The sequence below is a fragment of the Barbus barbus genome (assembly GCF_936440315.1).
Source record: "Barbus barbus genome assembly, chromosome: 28".
Taxonomy (NCBI): domain Eukaryota; kingdom Metazoa; phylum Chordata; class Actinopteri; order Cypriniformes; family Cyprinidae; genus Barbus; species Barbus barbus.
Window position 1 is genome coordinate 21,010,569 of NC_136756.1, and position 16,935 is coordinate 21,027,503.

At 40.4% G+C, this 16,935-nt stretch overlaps 1 protein-coding gene across 1 annotated transcript in view; it reads left to right on the forward strand.

The window, feature by feature from the left end:
• Window positions 1-16,035, forward strand: part of sema6bb (sema domain, transmembrane domain (TM), and cytoplasmic domain, (semaphorin) 6Bb) — a 121,240-nt gene extending 105,205 nt beyond the window's left edge. Inside the window, exon 17 of the mRNA XM_079382812.1 lies at window positions 10,579-16,035. Coding sequence (XP_079238938.1) covers window positions 10,579-11,501 — 923 coding nt within the window. The 3' untranslated portion in view covers window positions 11,502-16,035. The remainder of the gene's footprint in view (window positions 1-10,578) is intronic.
• Window positions 16,036-16,935: the final 900 nt, after the last annotated feature.

Sequence of the window (16,935 nt, forward strand, 5' to 3'; positions counted from 1 at the left end):
TTCAACAAGGACCATTAAAAATTGTGGTTTCCACACAAATATTAAGCAGCTCAACTGTTTTCTGTATTAATGATTAGAAATGTTTATTTAGTACCATATTAGAACAATTTCTAAAGGATCATGTAACATTAAAAAAAAAAAACTCACTGAATAATTTTCTCACTGGGGTAGAATCCAAATGTACCTGCCACTGGTAAACGTTAACTACGCTCACTTATGGGACATTGTTTGCACAGAAACTCATCAGCAAATGTCAGCGCTGTTAAACCAGGCATCAAAAGCAAGGGAGACATCAGTGTAGGAGAGAACTGTCACGCTCCACCGTTGTTACGAGTGAATGGACTGCAAAATGAGGTTTCTCCTCAAACCGGCAGTTCAACTACAGTACGTGTACAAAGAGCATACAGTCATGAGCCCCATTATGCTTTCTTTGCATCTATATCCCACCCGCTTACCCTTTTCTCCTGTGTGTGTACATTGCTGCAAAAGCATTTGAGTATAATCACAGACTTGAGACAGATGGAGGCAATTATGCTGCTGTTAAAATATTTCCTGGAGAAAGGTGGTGTTTTGACTCTGCAAACAGTAGGTTGCAATCACGATCTAATTGAAGTCCATGTTAAACGAAGAAGTGCACGCTGGCTTCGTTCTTATAGAGTGGGATGACAGCCATGCATAGAAAGGCAATGAGGCACACGCTGGCAAATTTGCTTCTCTGCTGTAATTGGTATCAGCTAGCAATCATAGATAAAATTATATGTCTCATGTACACTATACTGTTCAAAAGTTTGGGGCTGGCAGGATGTTTTTTAGGTTTTTGAAATTCTCCTATGCCTGCCAAGGCTGCATTTATTTGATCAAGAATGCAGTAACAACAGTAATATTCTGAAATAATTTCTATTTATTTTCATGTAATTTATTCCTGTAACAGCAAAACTGTAGTTTTATCAGCCATTACTCCAGTCTTCAGTGTCACATGATCCTTCAGAAATCATTCTAAGATGCTGATTTGATGCTCAAGACATTTCTTATTATCAAAGTTGAAAATAGTTATGCTTCCTAATATTTTTGTGGAAACAAAATGATATGACATGACATATTCAGTATCAAGTAAGTTTTATGTCCCCAATAAAGGAAAGAATGCTGTGCAAAGTGTCAGAATCAGTCAAACTGAATATATTTGATGTGCAATGTACAACTTTTACTTGGAATGAAGATGACAGATGTCGTTTTGTAGTGTCACATTTGGTGTGAATCACATTTTATATTGAAACACTGAGTTTTTTGGGAGGGTGTAATAGGTTTTATAGAGGACTTAGATGTTACATTTAGTGTTTGTAAGACTGATGTGGTGCTCTTGCCCTCCAGACCTTTCAAACATCCCACAGGGGCAGTTCATGTTCTCCTGGAGTACAACATCTCATGACCTTCATGTCCAGGTCATTAATCTAGTCATGGACAAACACACACACACACATGCATGTCTACGAGGCAGGTCATTCCATGTACCAGACTTGGGAAAATTCAGAAGTGAAGAATGGGCTTCCTTTCAGTTCACAAGTTTAATCGAATTGAATCGAAAATTTGAATCGAATTGGCCACACCCCACCGGAAGTTGAATTGGAATGACAGGAAGAGTAATTTATGGATTTGAAATTCAAAGAATCTTAACTGGAGTTTTATTACACACAAAAACACACAGATGATTACATTATTAATTTGGACTCATTATGCCTGTTTTTTTTCCCTTATAGACTTTTTTCTCAACTTAGAAATATTTCTCTAAAGTAATTACAAGTGATTAGAAAGTACTGTCTCGGCAATCAACACAGCCATCAAAACAATTTAATTCAGCTGTACCGATTTCAATTAGCTATAAACACCACATTGTTTGTAGTATTATAAAATAAAAATTTGGTGTTTTAATTAATTGATTATGTTGATTATTCATTCCATCTGAAAGTCTGGGGTGTATTACAATGACAATTTGACATTCTTTGGGGAAGTCGTGGCCTAATGGTTAGAGAGTCGGACTCGTAATCGAAAGGTTGCGGGTTCGAGTCTCCGGCCGGCAGGGATTGTAGGTGGGGGGAGTGAATGTCCAGCGCTCTCTCCACCCTCAATACCACGACTGAGGTGCCCTTGAGCAAGGCACCGAACCCCTAACTGCTCCCCGGGCGGCGCAGCATAAATGGCTGGCCACTGCTCCGGGTGTATGTTCACGGTGTGTGTGTGTGTGTGTGTGTGTGTGTGTTCACTACTCACTACTGTGTGTGTGCACTTGGATGGGTTAAACGCAGAGCACCAATTTCGAGTATGGGTCACCATACTTGACAATACGTCACAACTTTTTTTTTTTTTTTTTTTTTTTTTCTTTATGGTTGATAAAATTAAAAAAATATTTCATGGTAACACTTTAGAATAGGGAACACTTATTCACTATTAACTATGACTTTTCCTTCAATAAATTCCTAATTTGCTGCTTATTAATAGTTAGTAAGGTAGTTGTTAAGTTTAGGTATTGGGTAGGATTAGGGATATAGAATAAGGCATTAATATGTGCTTAATTTGTACTAATAAATGGCAAATATTCTAGTAATATGCATGCTAATAAGCAACTAAGAGACCCTAAAATAATGTGTTACCTTAATTTTTTACATTGTTTTTGTAAAATATATTTAAAACTCATTTCTTGTGATATTTTTTTATCTATTTTTTTATAGGTAATTAAATAAGATACTGAAGATTAAATGAATGAGCAGATATGTATATACTTATTCATATATTATGGTGCTCATGCAATCAGTCTGAGTTTGATTCTAGTTTGTAAAAATTTACTGTTTTTTTTGTTCTCCTCTCCCATCATTTCCTGCCCTTTCTTCAATATATTATCAATGGAAGTGGCAAAAAGGTAAAAAAATAAATAAAAGTAATTTAGTAAAAGATCACTCAAGAAAGGGAAATTAGTGTATATACAGTGGTGTAAAAAAGTGTTGGCCCCCTTCCTGATTTTTATTTTTTTTGCATGTTTCACACACAATGTTTCAGATCACCCCCCCCCCCCCCCCCCCCCCCAACATGTGGTTTATCACACCTGAGTTCAGTTTCTCTAGCCACATCCAGGCCTGATTACTGCCACACTTGTTTGCAATCAAGAAATCACTTAAATAGGACCTGCCTGACAAAGTGAAGTAGACCAAAAGATCCTCAAAAGCTACACATCATGTTGAGATCCAAAGAAATTCAGGAACAAATGAGAAAAAGTAATTGAGATCTATCAGTCTGGAAAGGTTATAAAACCATTTCTAAAGCTTTGGGACTCCAGCGAACCACAGTGAGAGCCATTATCCACAAACGGCGAAAACATGGAACAGTGGTGAACCTTCCCAGGAGTGGGCGGCCGACCAAAATTACCCCAAGAGCGCAGCGACAACTCATCCAAGAAGTCACAAAAGACCCCACAACAACATCTAAAGAACTGCAGGCCTCACTTGCCTCAGTTAAGTTCAGTGTTCATGACTCCACCATAAGAAAGAGACTGGGCAAAAATGGCCTGCATGGCAGAGTTCCAAGACGAAAACCACCGCTGAGCAAAAAGAACACAAAGGCTCGTCTCAGTTTTGCCAGAAAACATCTCGATGATCCCCAAGACTTTTGGGGAAAATACTCTGTGGACTGACAAGACAAAAGTTGAACTTTTTGGAAGGTGTGTGTCCCATTACATCTGGCGTAAAAGTAACACAGCATTTCAGAAAAAGAACATCATACCAACAGTAAAATATGGTGGTGGTAGTGTGATGGTCTGGGGCTGTTTTGCTGCTTCAGGACCTGGAAGACTTGCTGTGATTAATTGACATGAATTCAGCTGTCTACCAAAAAATCCTGAAGGACAATGTCCGTCCATTTGTTCGTGACCTCAAACTGAAGCGAACTTGGGTTCTGCAGCAGGACAATGATCCAAAACACACCAGCAAATCCACCTCTGAATGGCTGAAGAAAAACAAAATGAAGACTTTGGAGTGGCCTAGTCAAAGTCCTGACCTGAATCCTATTGAGATGCTGTGGCATGACCTTAAAAATGTGGTTCATGCTCGAAAACCCTCCAATGTGGCTGAATTACAACAATTCTGCCAAGATAAGTGGGCCAAAATTCCTCCACAGTGCTGTAATAGACTCATTGCAAGTTATCGCAAACGCTTGATTGCAGTTGTTGCTGCTAAGGGTGGCCCAACCAGTTATTAGGTTTAGGGGGCAAGCACTTTTTCACACAGGCCCATGTGGGTTTGGAGTTTGTTTTCCCTTCATAATAAAAAAACTTCATTCAAAAACTGCATGTTGTGTTTACTTGTTATCTTTGATTAAATTATTTAAATTTGTTTGATGATCTGAAACATTAAAATGTGACCAAACATGCAAAAAAAATAAAAATCAGGAAGGTGGCCACCACTTTTTCACACCACTGTATGTGGCTGTGTTCCAATTCACAGCATCTCTATGCAGAGTTCACTAGGATATCTCTCTTAACTTGACAAAATTTGTTCTTTTGGAATGCAATCTGGCAATTGGAACGTAGCCTTATTGTGTGAGAAATCTTGGCTTGTTTGACTGCAGTGAGAGAGAGACTCAGGAGCATAAAGGGACAACAGCAGCTGCCACTGAAGCCTACAGCACGACGAGCCGCCTATTGTGGTGTTGAGGATGTTGCTGTGGCGGTTGCCAGGCATGTTGACAGGGCATGAAGAATCTCTCCGCCACAGATCATCATGACAAGGTGAAAGTGATAGCTCAGACAGGTGTGTATGTGTGTGTGTGTCAGAGATACACAACAACATCGAGCAAAACAGCTCAGCCCTAGAAATACCTTGCATGTACCCACAGGTGAGGTTACACCATTTTTCTCTCTCACACATACACACTTGATGCGAACAAGCTGTATCGATCATTCTAAAGAGGATTTTGTTCAGTTCATCAAGCCAGAGACCTGTGTCTCTATTGAGTCTCTGTCTGACAAGCATGAAAGAGACATTTTGAGCCACCACAGCAGATCGTGAATGACCCAGAAAAGTTTCTTAATTCAGTAAATGTGTGGAAAAATTATTCCACCTCAGCCAGACAGAGCCTGAAAACTCAACATCTCCGTCATAGAGGCAAACCATCAGTACAGCAGTGTTAACTTAATACCAATAAGGAAGTGTTTTTAGCAGCTGGTAAAATAGTCATATGCGGAGCACTGACAGGCAGAATTTACGTCTTCAGCATGCTGGAAACATTAACTTGAAATTGGAGGTTTCGTGATTGTGGTGGATGCAGATGTCGTACTTCACAATTGCAATTGGCTAGACTAATAGCGCCGAGTCGCTTTCTGAATTTATAACCCATGCTGGAAATGTTGAATATTTTTTAATGATTTCATTTGAGAGTTCTCGCCATTCAGCCCTAAACTGAGGCTATCAATTTACCAGCAGACCTCGTGTTACAGTAGAGCCCCCATCAGCCACATCTGTGGCATAGCAATGCAGTACACCCTTCCGTACTTGTTTGATAAATTTAACACAGCTGAACCGACTCTCATCTGCATCCTCATTAGTGTTTGTCGGCAACGGTTGCTGTGAATGAGGAAAGCTATGTTGAAAAACTATGCGCTAATTGTCTACAATTAATTGCGGCTGACTAGGCGGTGTCTGCAGAATGTGGAAAAGGTGAGCAAGCGACAATAGGCAACAGTGTTTTAGCAGCGGACCGTTTCTCTTAACATCGGGATCCGGTGGGGCGGCTCATATCCTGAGCTCACCCCCAGCTCGACACCCCTTGTTATTTCGCACAGTCCTTTCTATTTAGTCTCATGTTAATCATCGTCAGACATTGTGGACTGTAGCGTGCACAATTATGTTGGAATTAGAAACTCTGAACCAGTGCCAGGAAGCCTTTCACCTTATTGCTGTGCTATAGGCCATGAGCAGCTCTCTCTTATTGAAAATTATAGAAGAGTTAATTGAGAACATGTGCAGACGTACGGAAACCTGCTGGCTGTATATTGATCTGAAAGTTTGCCTTTTAAAGTGTAAGCTAAGAAGCCTTAAATGTCTTCACTACTATCTTTCTGTAAACATTCTGCTTGGAGCCAGACGTGTTTAAAAAGTTAGCTAATTTTGTTGGGGAAGCTTTTATGCATGGCTTCCTTGCTGACAAGACCAGATTAGTTAGTTTAATGTCGTTTAGGTCTGATTTCACTGGCTTTCTCATGAAGCTCAGGGTTGGCCAAGGTTAGTTGCATTATTTACTCCAAACTTTTCTTCTGTGGAACACAAAAGAAGATCTTTTGAAAAATGTCTTTGTGTTTTTGTTTCCATACAATGAATGTCTATGTGGACTACTGTTGTTTTGGACCCCATGGACTTTCATTGAAAGAATCATCTTTTGTGTTCTGCAGAAGAAGAAAAAAAAGTCATGTTTGAAACAACATGAGAAAATGATCTATGCCTTCAAGGTAATAGTTCAGCCACAAATGAAACATCTGTCGTGTTGTTTTAAACCTTATTTTTACCCAATTTTATTCCATAGATTGGAAGTGAATGAGGACTAGTGTTCCAAAAAGCATCCTAAAATAGTTTGTATTATTATTTTGCTATTCTCCATGTCTTTTAAAGTCAGCTTTGTGTGAGAAGGAGACAAAAATTTAAGTTGTTACTGACTTAAAATGGGATTAAAATAAAGATTCATGACTTAATTATTCTTTTAAATCGGGCCTTTTTAAATGAAATGATCCATTTCACACGAATTGGACAGATTCGATTCTCAAGTTGGTTAAATGCTCACTGAAAAATAATTTAAATATCAGTGTTTCTCCCTATAGGAACACCACCATACCAGCATCTAAAACTCAACATATGCTGATGACCAGAACTGCTGGTCTTTTCAATATGGTTAACACAAAGCAATGGCAACAGTGAGGCTTGAATACAGCAAAAGATGGCTGATATGTTGAGAACCAGAAAGGATTGGCAGATAGGGAATAGCCTGCAGTGTTTCTGCAGAGAAGGGAAAGTGTGTGTATGTGTGTGTATAAAGGAGATAGAGAGCAAGAGTGAAGTCAAGAGAATACAAGACAGAGATAGAAAGACAAAAGATAATGAGTAAAGTCAGTGAACCATAAGCCACTGCTACACACACACACACACACAAATGCACACACTCGCATGTAAGGCCTCGTGCTAACATGAAACACTACGCAAGCTCACACACACAGCAGCATCTAACATGGTCCAGAAACTACTGCACAAATTATGTAACAAATAAGTGTTTGTTGCATAAGCACAGCTGATAAGAGCCTGTTTTCAACACACTAAACTGTTTCACCTCTCGCTTGAAGGTCAGGTAATTAATAAACCTCAGGAAGGTTGCTTATTTGCTAGAAGAAAATCCATATTCCACCTGAGGTTTTTAATGACACCATCTTAACAAGAAACTGAACTCTGCTAGCATTTCATTAGCTGCCTCTCTGCTTACAGGTTGAAAAGAGAGACCGAGAGCAATAGAGTGATACAGGGAATAAAAGAATAAGGGTACGTCCCCGGAGACAGACAGCCAGCAGAAGATGAAAGGACGTGGCACAGAGAGAGAGAGACGAGTGGGAGAAGATGTGCACAGAGATGGAGAGCGATAAGCAACAAACATCAAACTGCTAGTGAATAGACCCAGGGAAAAAAGAGGCAAAAGCAAGGCAGTTAGTCCCTGGGCTCTGAGTCTTTTAGCACTTGGCCTATTGCCTTCCGAAAGACCAACTCTAACTAGACTGCTCCACCGCCATTGTTCGGCTGTAATTGGAGCTTCCAGCTCAAGACGTGCTCACTGCGCCTCAGCCTGACAGTCCGGCTGCCTTCCATTAAGCTTTAATAAGTGAATGGGGAAAAAGGGGGTTTCTGTCACCCCGTCGGGAATGAGGAAAAGAATGAAACCATGCCTAGGACTATCTCTCGCTCTCTGTCCGCTCCCATCTGTGTGTTTTGTTTCCCGTCACGACAAAGCTGAGTGACTACAAAGGCAACATCTATAATGGCCCTGATCCATTCATTGCATGCATACACCATCTTCTTACTGCAAAAAGGAATAGACACATTGCAGGCGAGAGCAGAGAAAGAATGAGAGGTGGCCCTCCAGACAGGCGGCCGTTTTAATGCGTCTCTTTCATTACGGAGAAAGGCCGGTGTGGTTTGAGTAATATCTATCTGAGGCACCATCAGGGCTGCGCCCAGGAAAAAGTGACTCACGTATATACAAAGAGCGTTTGATGTGTGTTTTAGTGCTGCTTGCAAACAAAATTGTGTTTTAGAGAGGTAGGCTCTGAGTGATTTCTTTATGACCTCAGGTGCGCTTTCAAAAGATAAGTTTACGATAAGGTTCACAATTACTATATATATAAAATATAATATAATGTGTATATATATATATATATATATAATGTATGTGTGTGTGTGTGTGTGCCAAATAAGGGGCCGGTTGCACAAATGTTTTAGACTAGTCTTACAAGTTAGTCTTCTAATTTTTTTCTTTAAGACTGGTAATTTTTTTTAAATTCAGTTACATAAAAATGTACATTAGTCTAAGTTGAATGCAAACAATAAAACCGATTACTCCATGGCTAACTGCTAATTGGTCAGACAGTCTTAACATAGAGGCTAAGTTTATGTAACTAGCCCAAGGATGTTTATTTTCACCAGTCTTAAATGACTGCCATTTGTCTCTATTGTGATACATTTGTTAAATGTTTATTAATAAATGCTTTTAATATTTGCTTCATAGTACCTAATGCCTTATTGTAATTTATTTTAAAGTGTTGCTGGCACATTTGAATTTCCATTCAAAAGTTTTCCATTTTCCACTCCACAGTTTGTTTGAAAAGTTCACAAAGTGTATCACACAGAGAAGTGGAGTCTTCAAGCAATCAAATTCACTTCATCTTCCACCCCGTTACCTCATGCCACTGAAAGTAAACACCACAGTGCATGAACATAAACAACCTAGAAAATAGCATCATCTCGCATCCCACCCGTTTACCACATCCTTTCAGGACGCTTGTTCCTGATATGATGGGGCTCTTGTGAATGCCAAGTTGGTTGTGACAGCATAAACAAGTCACTGTTTTAGTCAGTGGTTCGTGAAGTGAACCGCCCCATGCCAACGATGTTTATCCAACTTACAGCAATGCAGCCACATGCTGCCAGCAGCAGCCAAAAAGTTAATCATAAAGATGATGAAAACAAAAACCAATAGTTTACCACAGTTTAAACAGCAGTTAGCATGCTGGGAAAAGATACACACACCTGGTATCTGTCTGCGATAGAATAAATATAATGCCCCCACACCGCAAACAAAATAGACAGAGAGTGGTAGCAGGGCAGAGACAGAGATAAACACACAATGAGGGAGGGCAGAGAGAGACTTGTGCAAGAGAAAGAGAGAGAAAAGGACTGAGGAAGAACCAGACACTGACTCAGCATCCACATGAATGCATTGATTGATTTGAGGTGTCGTTTCGGTAATGTGGTCTGTCCCTCCAAAATGAATACTGAGAAGTAAACATGTACATCACCAGAAAATTGATAGGCACTCTGTCATAACATCTCCCAATGAAATTACTGACATTGTGCTGTACAGTTCCTTTCCCTGGTGCCCAACTGCAGCTGATATATCATTTAATTCAGCAGAGTCTTCCACACAAACCCCCACATTGAGGGTGCTATTATGAGCTAATTATTGCAGGAAAATAAAATTATTGATTGTGCCTCCTCTCTTCTCATTTTATTTGAGTTCTTAAACAAACAGCTGTAAGTGCTAATTAAGGCTGTTTATTTTCACCAATGTTAAATGGTTACCATTTGTCTTTATTGTGATAAATTTGCCAGTTAAATTAATTTGTTCCAAGAGCATTTCATCTGCTATCATGATGTTGGTTCTTACTGTTGTGACTATAAGAACTTCCCTCCTGTTTTACTGAGTGTCCTGTAATTAATAAGATAGATAGATAGACAGACAGACAGACAGACAGATAAGTGAATGGAAAAAATGACTTGCTGTCAATGGACAAAATATTCCTAAATGATCCGTTGAAGCAGTATTTTTTATGACCACCTGTTTTGTCATCATCAATAATTCATTGGTGCTCTTCTAAGAACATAAGTCTTCTGTCATTTCAAAGTGAATGGTATCCATTGTTCTCAGCCGTCTGTACTGTCTTTAAAATCTATCACACCCAGGGCACCTTTTAATCGGCAAATACGACGTAAAAGTTTCAGTATTTGTCAGAATTATTCAGTGCTAGATGTTTTTGTAAGTTGATGTTCCAAAACATGTAATTGATGATAGATGCTTTCAATCAGGAAGACAGTTATTACAGCTGTTAAAATCAACATCCACGTTAGGTAGTAATGAGTGTAATTAGTCTGCTATTTTCCTTCACTCATGCATTCTTTCATACACTCATGTATTTTTATTTTTTTTACTTAAAAAAAATAAACAACTCAAACTTTGTTATAAAAGTGTTCTTTATGCTCACTGTTCACATTCTTTCCATGTGTTTAGGTCTTCTGCAGGAGAGTTTCATCGAGGAACCCGATGGCTTGGTGTCCGTAAACTTGCTGGTGGTCTCAGCTGTTTCAGCGTTTGCCACCGGGGCGGCGTTGTCGGGTCTGATGGTGTGTTGGATAATGAGCCTCAAGCACCGCCAGCGCTCCAGAGCCAGTGGATCTAGCATGGGGAGTCGTCGCAAGAGTGACAAGGAGCAGAGCATGCTGGGGCACGGCCGCAGCGGTTCCGTGATCAGCGTGACCCGTATCAGCGGCAGCGAACGACCCCGCTCGCAGGTTGAAAATATGTTCACCAACGGCTGGCCAAAATCTGGAGATATCGACCCAGGACTTCCCACTCCAGAACAGACACCTCTGCAGCAGAAACGTCCCACTCCTAACGTCCATCTCACAGACTGCGATTGGGACCAGAGCCATACTTTCCTCACCCAGACAGGGACACCCTGCCCAGCGAACTCAGCGGTCATTTATTTGAGCTCCAAATACCTGCAAGGTGGGCGGCAAGAGGGATCGGGGGATGTTCCTCCTCATTCTGAGCGTCAGCGGTACCTCATCCTCTCCCATCCGCCAAAACAGCGGGAGCAGAGCGGGCGACCATCTGCCCCACCTACTCGCAACTCTGCTGGTGAATACAACTATCCTGCAACTCCTCAGGACTCACCTGACCGCAGGAGGGTGGTCTCGGCTCCTACCACCCAGTCAGATTATGGAGAACATCTGCGATGGTCCCGCGACGGACTCAACTTCAATAGCAACAACGCAACTCCTTCTGGCCACCACCCGTATCCCATACAGCCACGCACTAATGCTGCGTTAATACGGCCAGGTCACCATACTCAGCGGGGGCTCAATGAGATACAGGACTACAGCCACCTGCTGGTCAAAAGTGTAAGTGAGCGCAACCCAAATGGCCAATGAGAGGTCCAGGCCCGTTCACACCCTTCAGAGTCCCATCACCCCCAAGACTCAGACTCCTTCTGTAATCCTGTCTTTCCTGTCCTCTCACTGCCATCCAGTGTCTTTCAAGTCCCCCACCGTGGCTAAGCTCTAGGACTACCGAGAGTGAGAGAACGAGAGCGTTAATGGTTGATGGTGTTAAAGCCGCTGTCCTCCCCTCCCTGCGGGGTGACGCCACTTAGCACGTTAGCGACTTCTATCACGCCCTGTCTAATGAAACGGAAGGATCGCTTAGGAATAACGGATGCGTTGGGTCATGGGAGGTGAAATACATAATCATAATCCTGTGAACGGCTACGTTGACTGTTTAGCATAGCGAAGCAGTTCCGGATTTCTCTCTGTGTAATCTCAAACCCTGTAAACCATTCAGTGGAAGTGATCCGTTTCGTTTTCACCTCTCTTGCTTTACTTTTGCGCCTGCGGATGCTTCTTTTGTGCATCCCAGGGCCTTTGCAGACAAGCTCAAACTTCCTTGTGTCTGTTTGTATGTGTAAGTGAGCCGCGCCAAAATGGGGATTAAAATGTGTTTGCCGGCTAGACTTGATTTGAAAGCAAAATGGCCGACCAACACTGGAGTTTCTTAAGTGTTCTGATGTCAATTGACTGACTACCCCTCCCTCCCTTAACCTATTATGTGTCAGGAAGCAATCAAGATAACTGCCATATGACTTTAAAGACTTTTGTGTTGAAATATCAGATGTAAATGGGTTATGGAAAAGAGCGTTCGCCAAAAATCATCAAGGCATCAACCCATGCTTTCTGGACGGAGCATGGAAGCACTGTGGAAATTACCTTATATTACATACAGGGACATATGTTGTTGGGTTGACCCATTACTTTTGTGGTGTATCTTAAAAAACAAGATATTTAGTGCATTATTATCCCCTACACATGCTAGAATTAGAGCAGGGCATTTGCAACACTTTCTCTTTCTTTCGCTTGGCCTGGCTTCGTTCTCTCTGCAGTCCATTGAGTCGAATGTGAGCTTGGTTGTCTGGGCCGAGTCGGGCCGCTAGGGAGCTGCATTCAGAGTGTCTCACTGACACTGGGTGGCTTTGTGTGGCCCAGCCAGAGAAGACCATCCCAACAACAAATAACCGTTAAGAGTCATGGCCTAGCCATCAGCCCAGCCCAGGAGAATGTCAATGAGGAGCCAGACAGATCGGACCCCTCTGGGTCCCCCCTCACTGCCAGCCTTCACAAACCTCACAGAATCAGATGAATACAATGTTACATTTAGATGGAGAGCAAAAACATCAGACCCACTGGGCTTCCGATGGCACTGTGCCCGCTTCAGCCATTGTTCAGTCTCCTCTGGCTCTCTTTAGGTTACTGTTTGTTTGTTTCAGGGTTGTAAACCCCACGGGAGGGAGGAAAGAAATAGTGTACTATTCAATTCATTCACCTCTCAGTGAACGACGTTATCTGTGCTTTCTTCCCGTGAGGCACCGGTAATTTACCAAGCATTACCCGAGTGTGTCCACTAGAGGACGGCAATGCACGTTGTTGTTGTTTTTTACTTGGTGCTCATTGGACCCTTTTCACAGTGTGAGATTACACATTTCTGGAGTAATTAACGTTGTAAAAATGTTTTAATTTGAATTTTATTTCAGTTTTTTTAAGGAAATTAATGCTTTTATGATTTGAGAAGGATCATAAGACACTGAAGACTGGAGTAATGACTGCTGAAAATTCAGTTTTGCCATCACACATTAAAATAGTAAACTGTTAATTTTTTTTTTGTATCAAATAAATACAGCCTTGGTCAGCATACAAGACATTTTCAAAAATATAAAAAAATCTTTCTGACCCCAAAATTCTAAACATTAGTGTATAACATTATACTTTGTTATATTTCCCTGGCATTAAATTACAAAAGAAATAGTAAACACTGCTGCAGTGGGGTTTCAAATACCTCTTATGAAGGAATCATGGTAAATTTGACATCTTTCTCTCTTCTAACTGCCATAATCAATCCTTTTTTTCTTTTTCTTCTTTTTAGAAAGTCATGGAAATACAATATAGATTTTTTTCTTGTACTTTTTAAACAAATGGTAATGCAAAAATAACATTTGCTATGGTCTCACAATTATTTCTGTTGAAGTCTACCCTGCTATTGTTTATATTCCAAACCCAAAAATGTGAAAATGGTCCATGAGAGGGTTTGACATCAAAAGTTTGGTGGTCCTATAATCAACCATACTTCAACACTAAGTATATGTTGGTTTAAAAACAGGCCGTGTTCCAAATGAAAAGTCTGTTGTAGTGATAATAGAGAGAGGATTTAAGGGCAAGGGAAAGAGTGTGTTCTTTTGAATGTGGATGGATGAAAGCTCTGAGGCTGAACATTAAAGCAATTAATGAAGTGTATAATTTATAGGTTTTAAGTGCCAATGCATGACTGATTTCAGAACTCTGTGTGTAATTATTTTTACACAATCAACATTATTGACCCAGCTTTTTAATTGTCACCCAGCTCATCTATTCGTATTGGAACTGTTGTACTCTCACACAGACTGAGGCCCACCACTAAAAAAGGTCCACCCCCCCATGCATGCGCTCACCCTGCTTCCATCTTGCAGGCTTTTCACTCTGTTGCACCATTAGGCAAACATGCGTGATTACGCGAAGTCTATATTGGTCTGATAAAACCTAGAGATGATCGTGAAAGACGTGCAGAAACACAGGCACCCACTTGCTTACTCACACAGCCAGATTTTACAAAGCAATTGCCTGAGATGTGGGCAGCAAAACTCAAGCAGCAAGTCATCATTCTCGACCACATCCCATATAAGTAACATTTGCCGGAATAAACCAAAAACAAGCAGCAAACGCATGTGATGCTTATTGTGAAACCCTGTACTCAAGCTCTAAACACCGCCTGTGTTAATTCGCACAGGATTTTGAGGCAGTGAAATTGAGTTAATTTGCTGTGGAGGTCTGTAAAATGTGTTCCCGGGAAAAGAAAATAAACGAGGGTTGTTTCACTGTTTACCTATGTCGTAATTCTCTCAAGCAAGAAATGGAATCGGCCGTAAAAACTCTGCTAGGGTTTTGTTTGGACAGAAATATACCTAGCTATGTTTTAGAGAGCTCCATGCTCTCAATTTTCCAATTAAAATTCTGTCTATGATCAGTGAGGACAGTGTGCTCGAGGCTTTCTCATTGTCTGGGCTGTTTTTCTTTCTCTGCTTTGTCTTTTAAAGCACTGAGATTTTTCTTTTCTTTTCTTGACGTCCCCCAGCCACAAACTGCCACAGCTAATGGGCCACCCGACAAAATGTGCAAACACAAAGAAAGAAATGGTTTGTTTAGAAATTACATGCTTTCAGTATACAAAACCTGACATCTGACAAGCACAAACGGAGTTTGAATTTTTTTGTAAAGTTGTAGAGAATATATTAGCCAGTACTGAGATCTTCATTTTTATATTTGTTTGTTTGTTTTGTGGTAATGTTTTAGGTTGGTTCGAGTTCATGCAAGTGATTTGATTTGCTCTCTGGTGTGTGAATTTTTTTTCAACAATGACGATGATTATTCTGCGACTGTGACCTGAATTTCAGTGTTTGATCCTGGTTTTTGAACTGTGCAAAGCCTTCGGATGGGAGTTGTTTCTCCTGAAAGAAAGAGAAGAAAAACACTTCTGAAAAAGAGCCAAGTCTTCTGTTAACTGTGATGGACTTCTGATTTGTCTCGCAACGGAGGCTGTTCGTGTTACTGGGTCCATTGTCATTAAATGACAAGTCGTGTCCCCTTCAGTGTACATAATGATTTCAGAGCTTAAATGTAATTTAAGTGAACTATCTGCATGAATACAGCCTCGGTCTGGAGTCCACAGAGGTAGTGTGTACTTCAACACAACTTGATACTGTGTGCCCTAATATTGTCCACCAATCAGACAGTCACATGCATGCTTTCCAAATCGACAGCACAAATGCACATATAGACACACACACACACACACAAACACATGGACAATGGGGTCCAAAACTCTATTTTCTCATGCTCAAATTATGTAATTACCATAATACTTTACGTTTGTCCTTCTTTTGCTTTAACATCGGCACTCAAGCTGCATGTACAGTAGATACTCATGTTCTTCAGTCTGATTTGAAATGATCCAAAGAACATCTTGTGCTTCAATGGAAGTAAGAACATCTGACTGTCTCTACAGAGTTGCGTGATAAATGTCACATTTTCTTATTTGTTTAGTGACCCAGAAATTGTGCTAAATTTATTAATCGTTTTATGCCATAAGGGTTCTTTGTTGTAAATTGCTAAAAATAAAAACCTGAAACTTTCTTTATTTTCAAGCGTAAATGGTATTTTAAATTCCAAATTTTTTGAGTCTTCACAGACATTTGAAACGCAGTGTACTTTAACACACACACACACACACATTTTTGCATTTGGAAACTCATTGTCCTCAGTTCTGGCTGTCATTGAGCATGGAGACTGTGCTCTGTTATCATTTCCTGTTCTAATAAACCATCAAGAACCTAACTGGTGTTAGTTTTTTCTTTAGGTTTTTCCGGTGTATCACATATTTTGTTGATGTTTATTGTTACAAAGGGGTACTTATTGAAGGGGCTCTAATTAAAAGATCAATATCTCAGAAAAGCGAATAGTTGGGTTTGTTTGCAGCACGGTGTTATTTTAGCAAAATCACACATTGTATGTATTCAGTTCCTGTCTTTGGGCTATCCTGTTGTATTTAGACACCAAATATAGAACCATAAATATTGGTAGAGAGTCCTATTATTCATTTTTATATAAAAGCCAATGATCTGAGATCAGTACTCATCACCTCAGTGTTTTGTTTTGTTTTTTAATCGCAGCATGCGCTCTGTATGGCTATTACACCACAGGCTAGTTTGTGGTCTACAGATAACAAGCATGATTGTAGACATGAGCTTGAAAAAAAATGCAACGAAAATTTATTTAATTTTCCAAGCCTGAAGGTCTCGGAATATTTATTTCTACCCGTTTACTGCCAGACGAATTCATGCACGCTCATTGGGATTTGACATGGAAGTGGAATTTTAACGAGCTCACCTGGAGCCACAAGTAAAAAACGAAGGTCAGTAGGCCCTATAATAATTCCTTCTGTTGATGTTGCTTAGAGGCAATGTTTTTGGGATTAAACCACTGCTCACGTATCAAACACACAAGTTTACAGCTACAGATCATGGTCATCCAAGCTACTAACGTAGCCTGATTAATAGCAAAAATTGGGTCAAACTGATGTATTTGATCCAGAAGCCTCATATTAAATATTATGTTTTCATATGAAAAGTGCTCACATTACATGTATTAGCTCAATAGATGATTTAAATTTACTGATACAGTACGTCTTTCATCAGCTTTATCTACATGCGTCCTGTCCTTTTCGAAA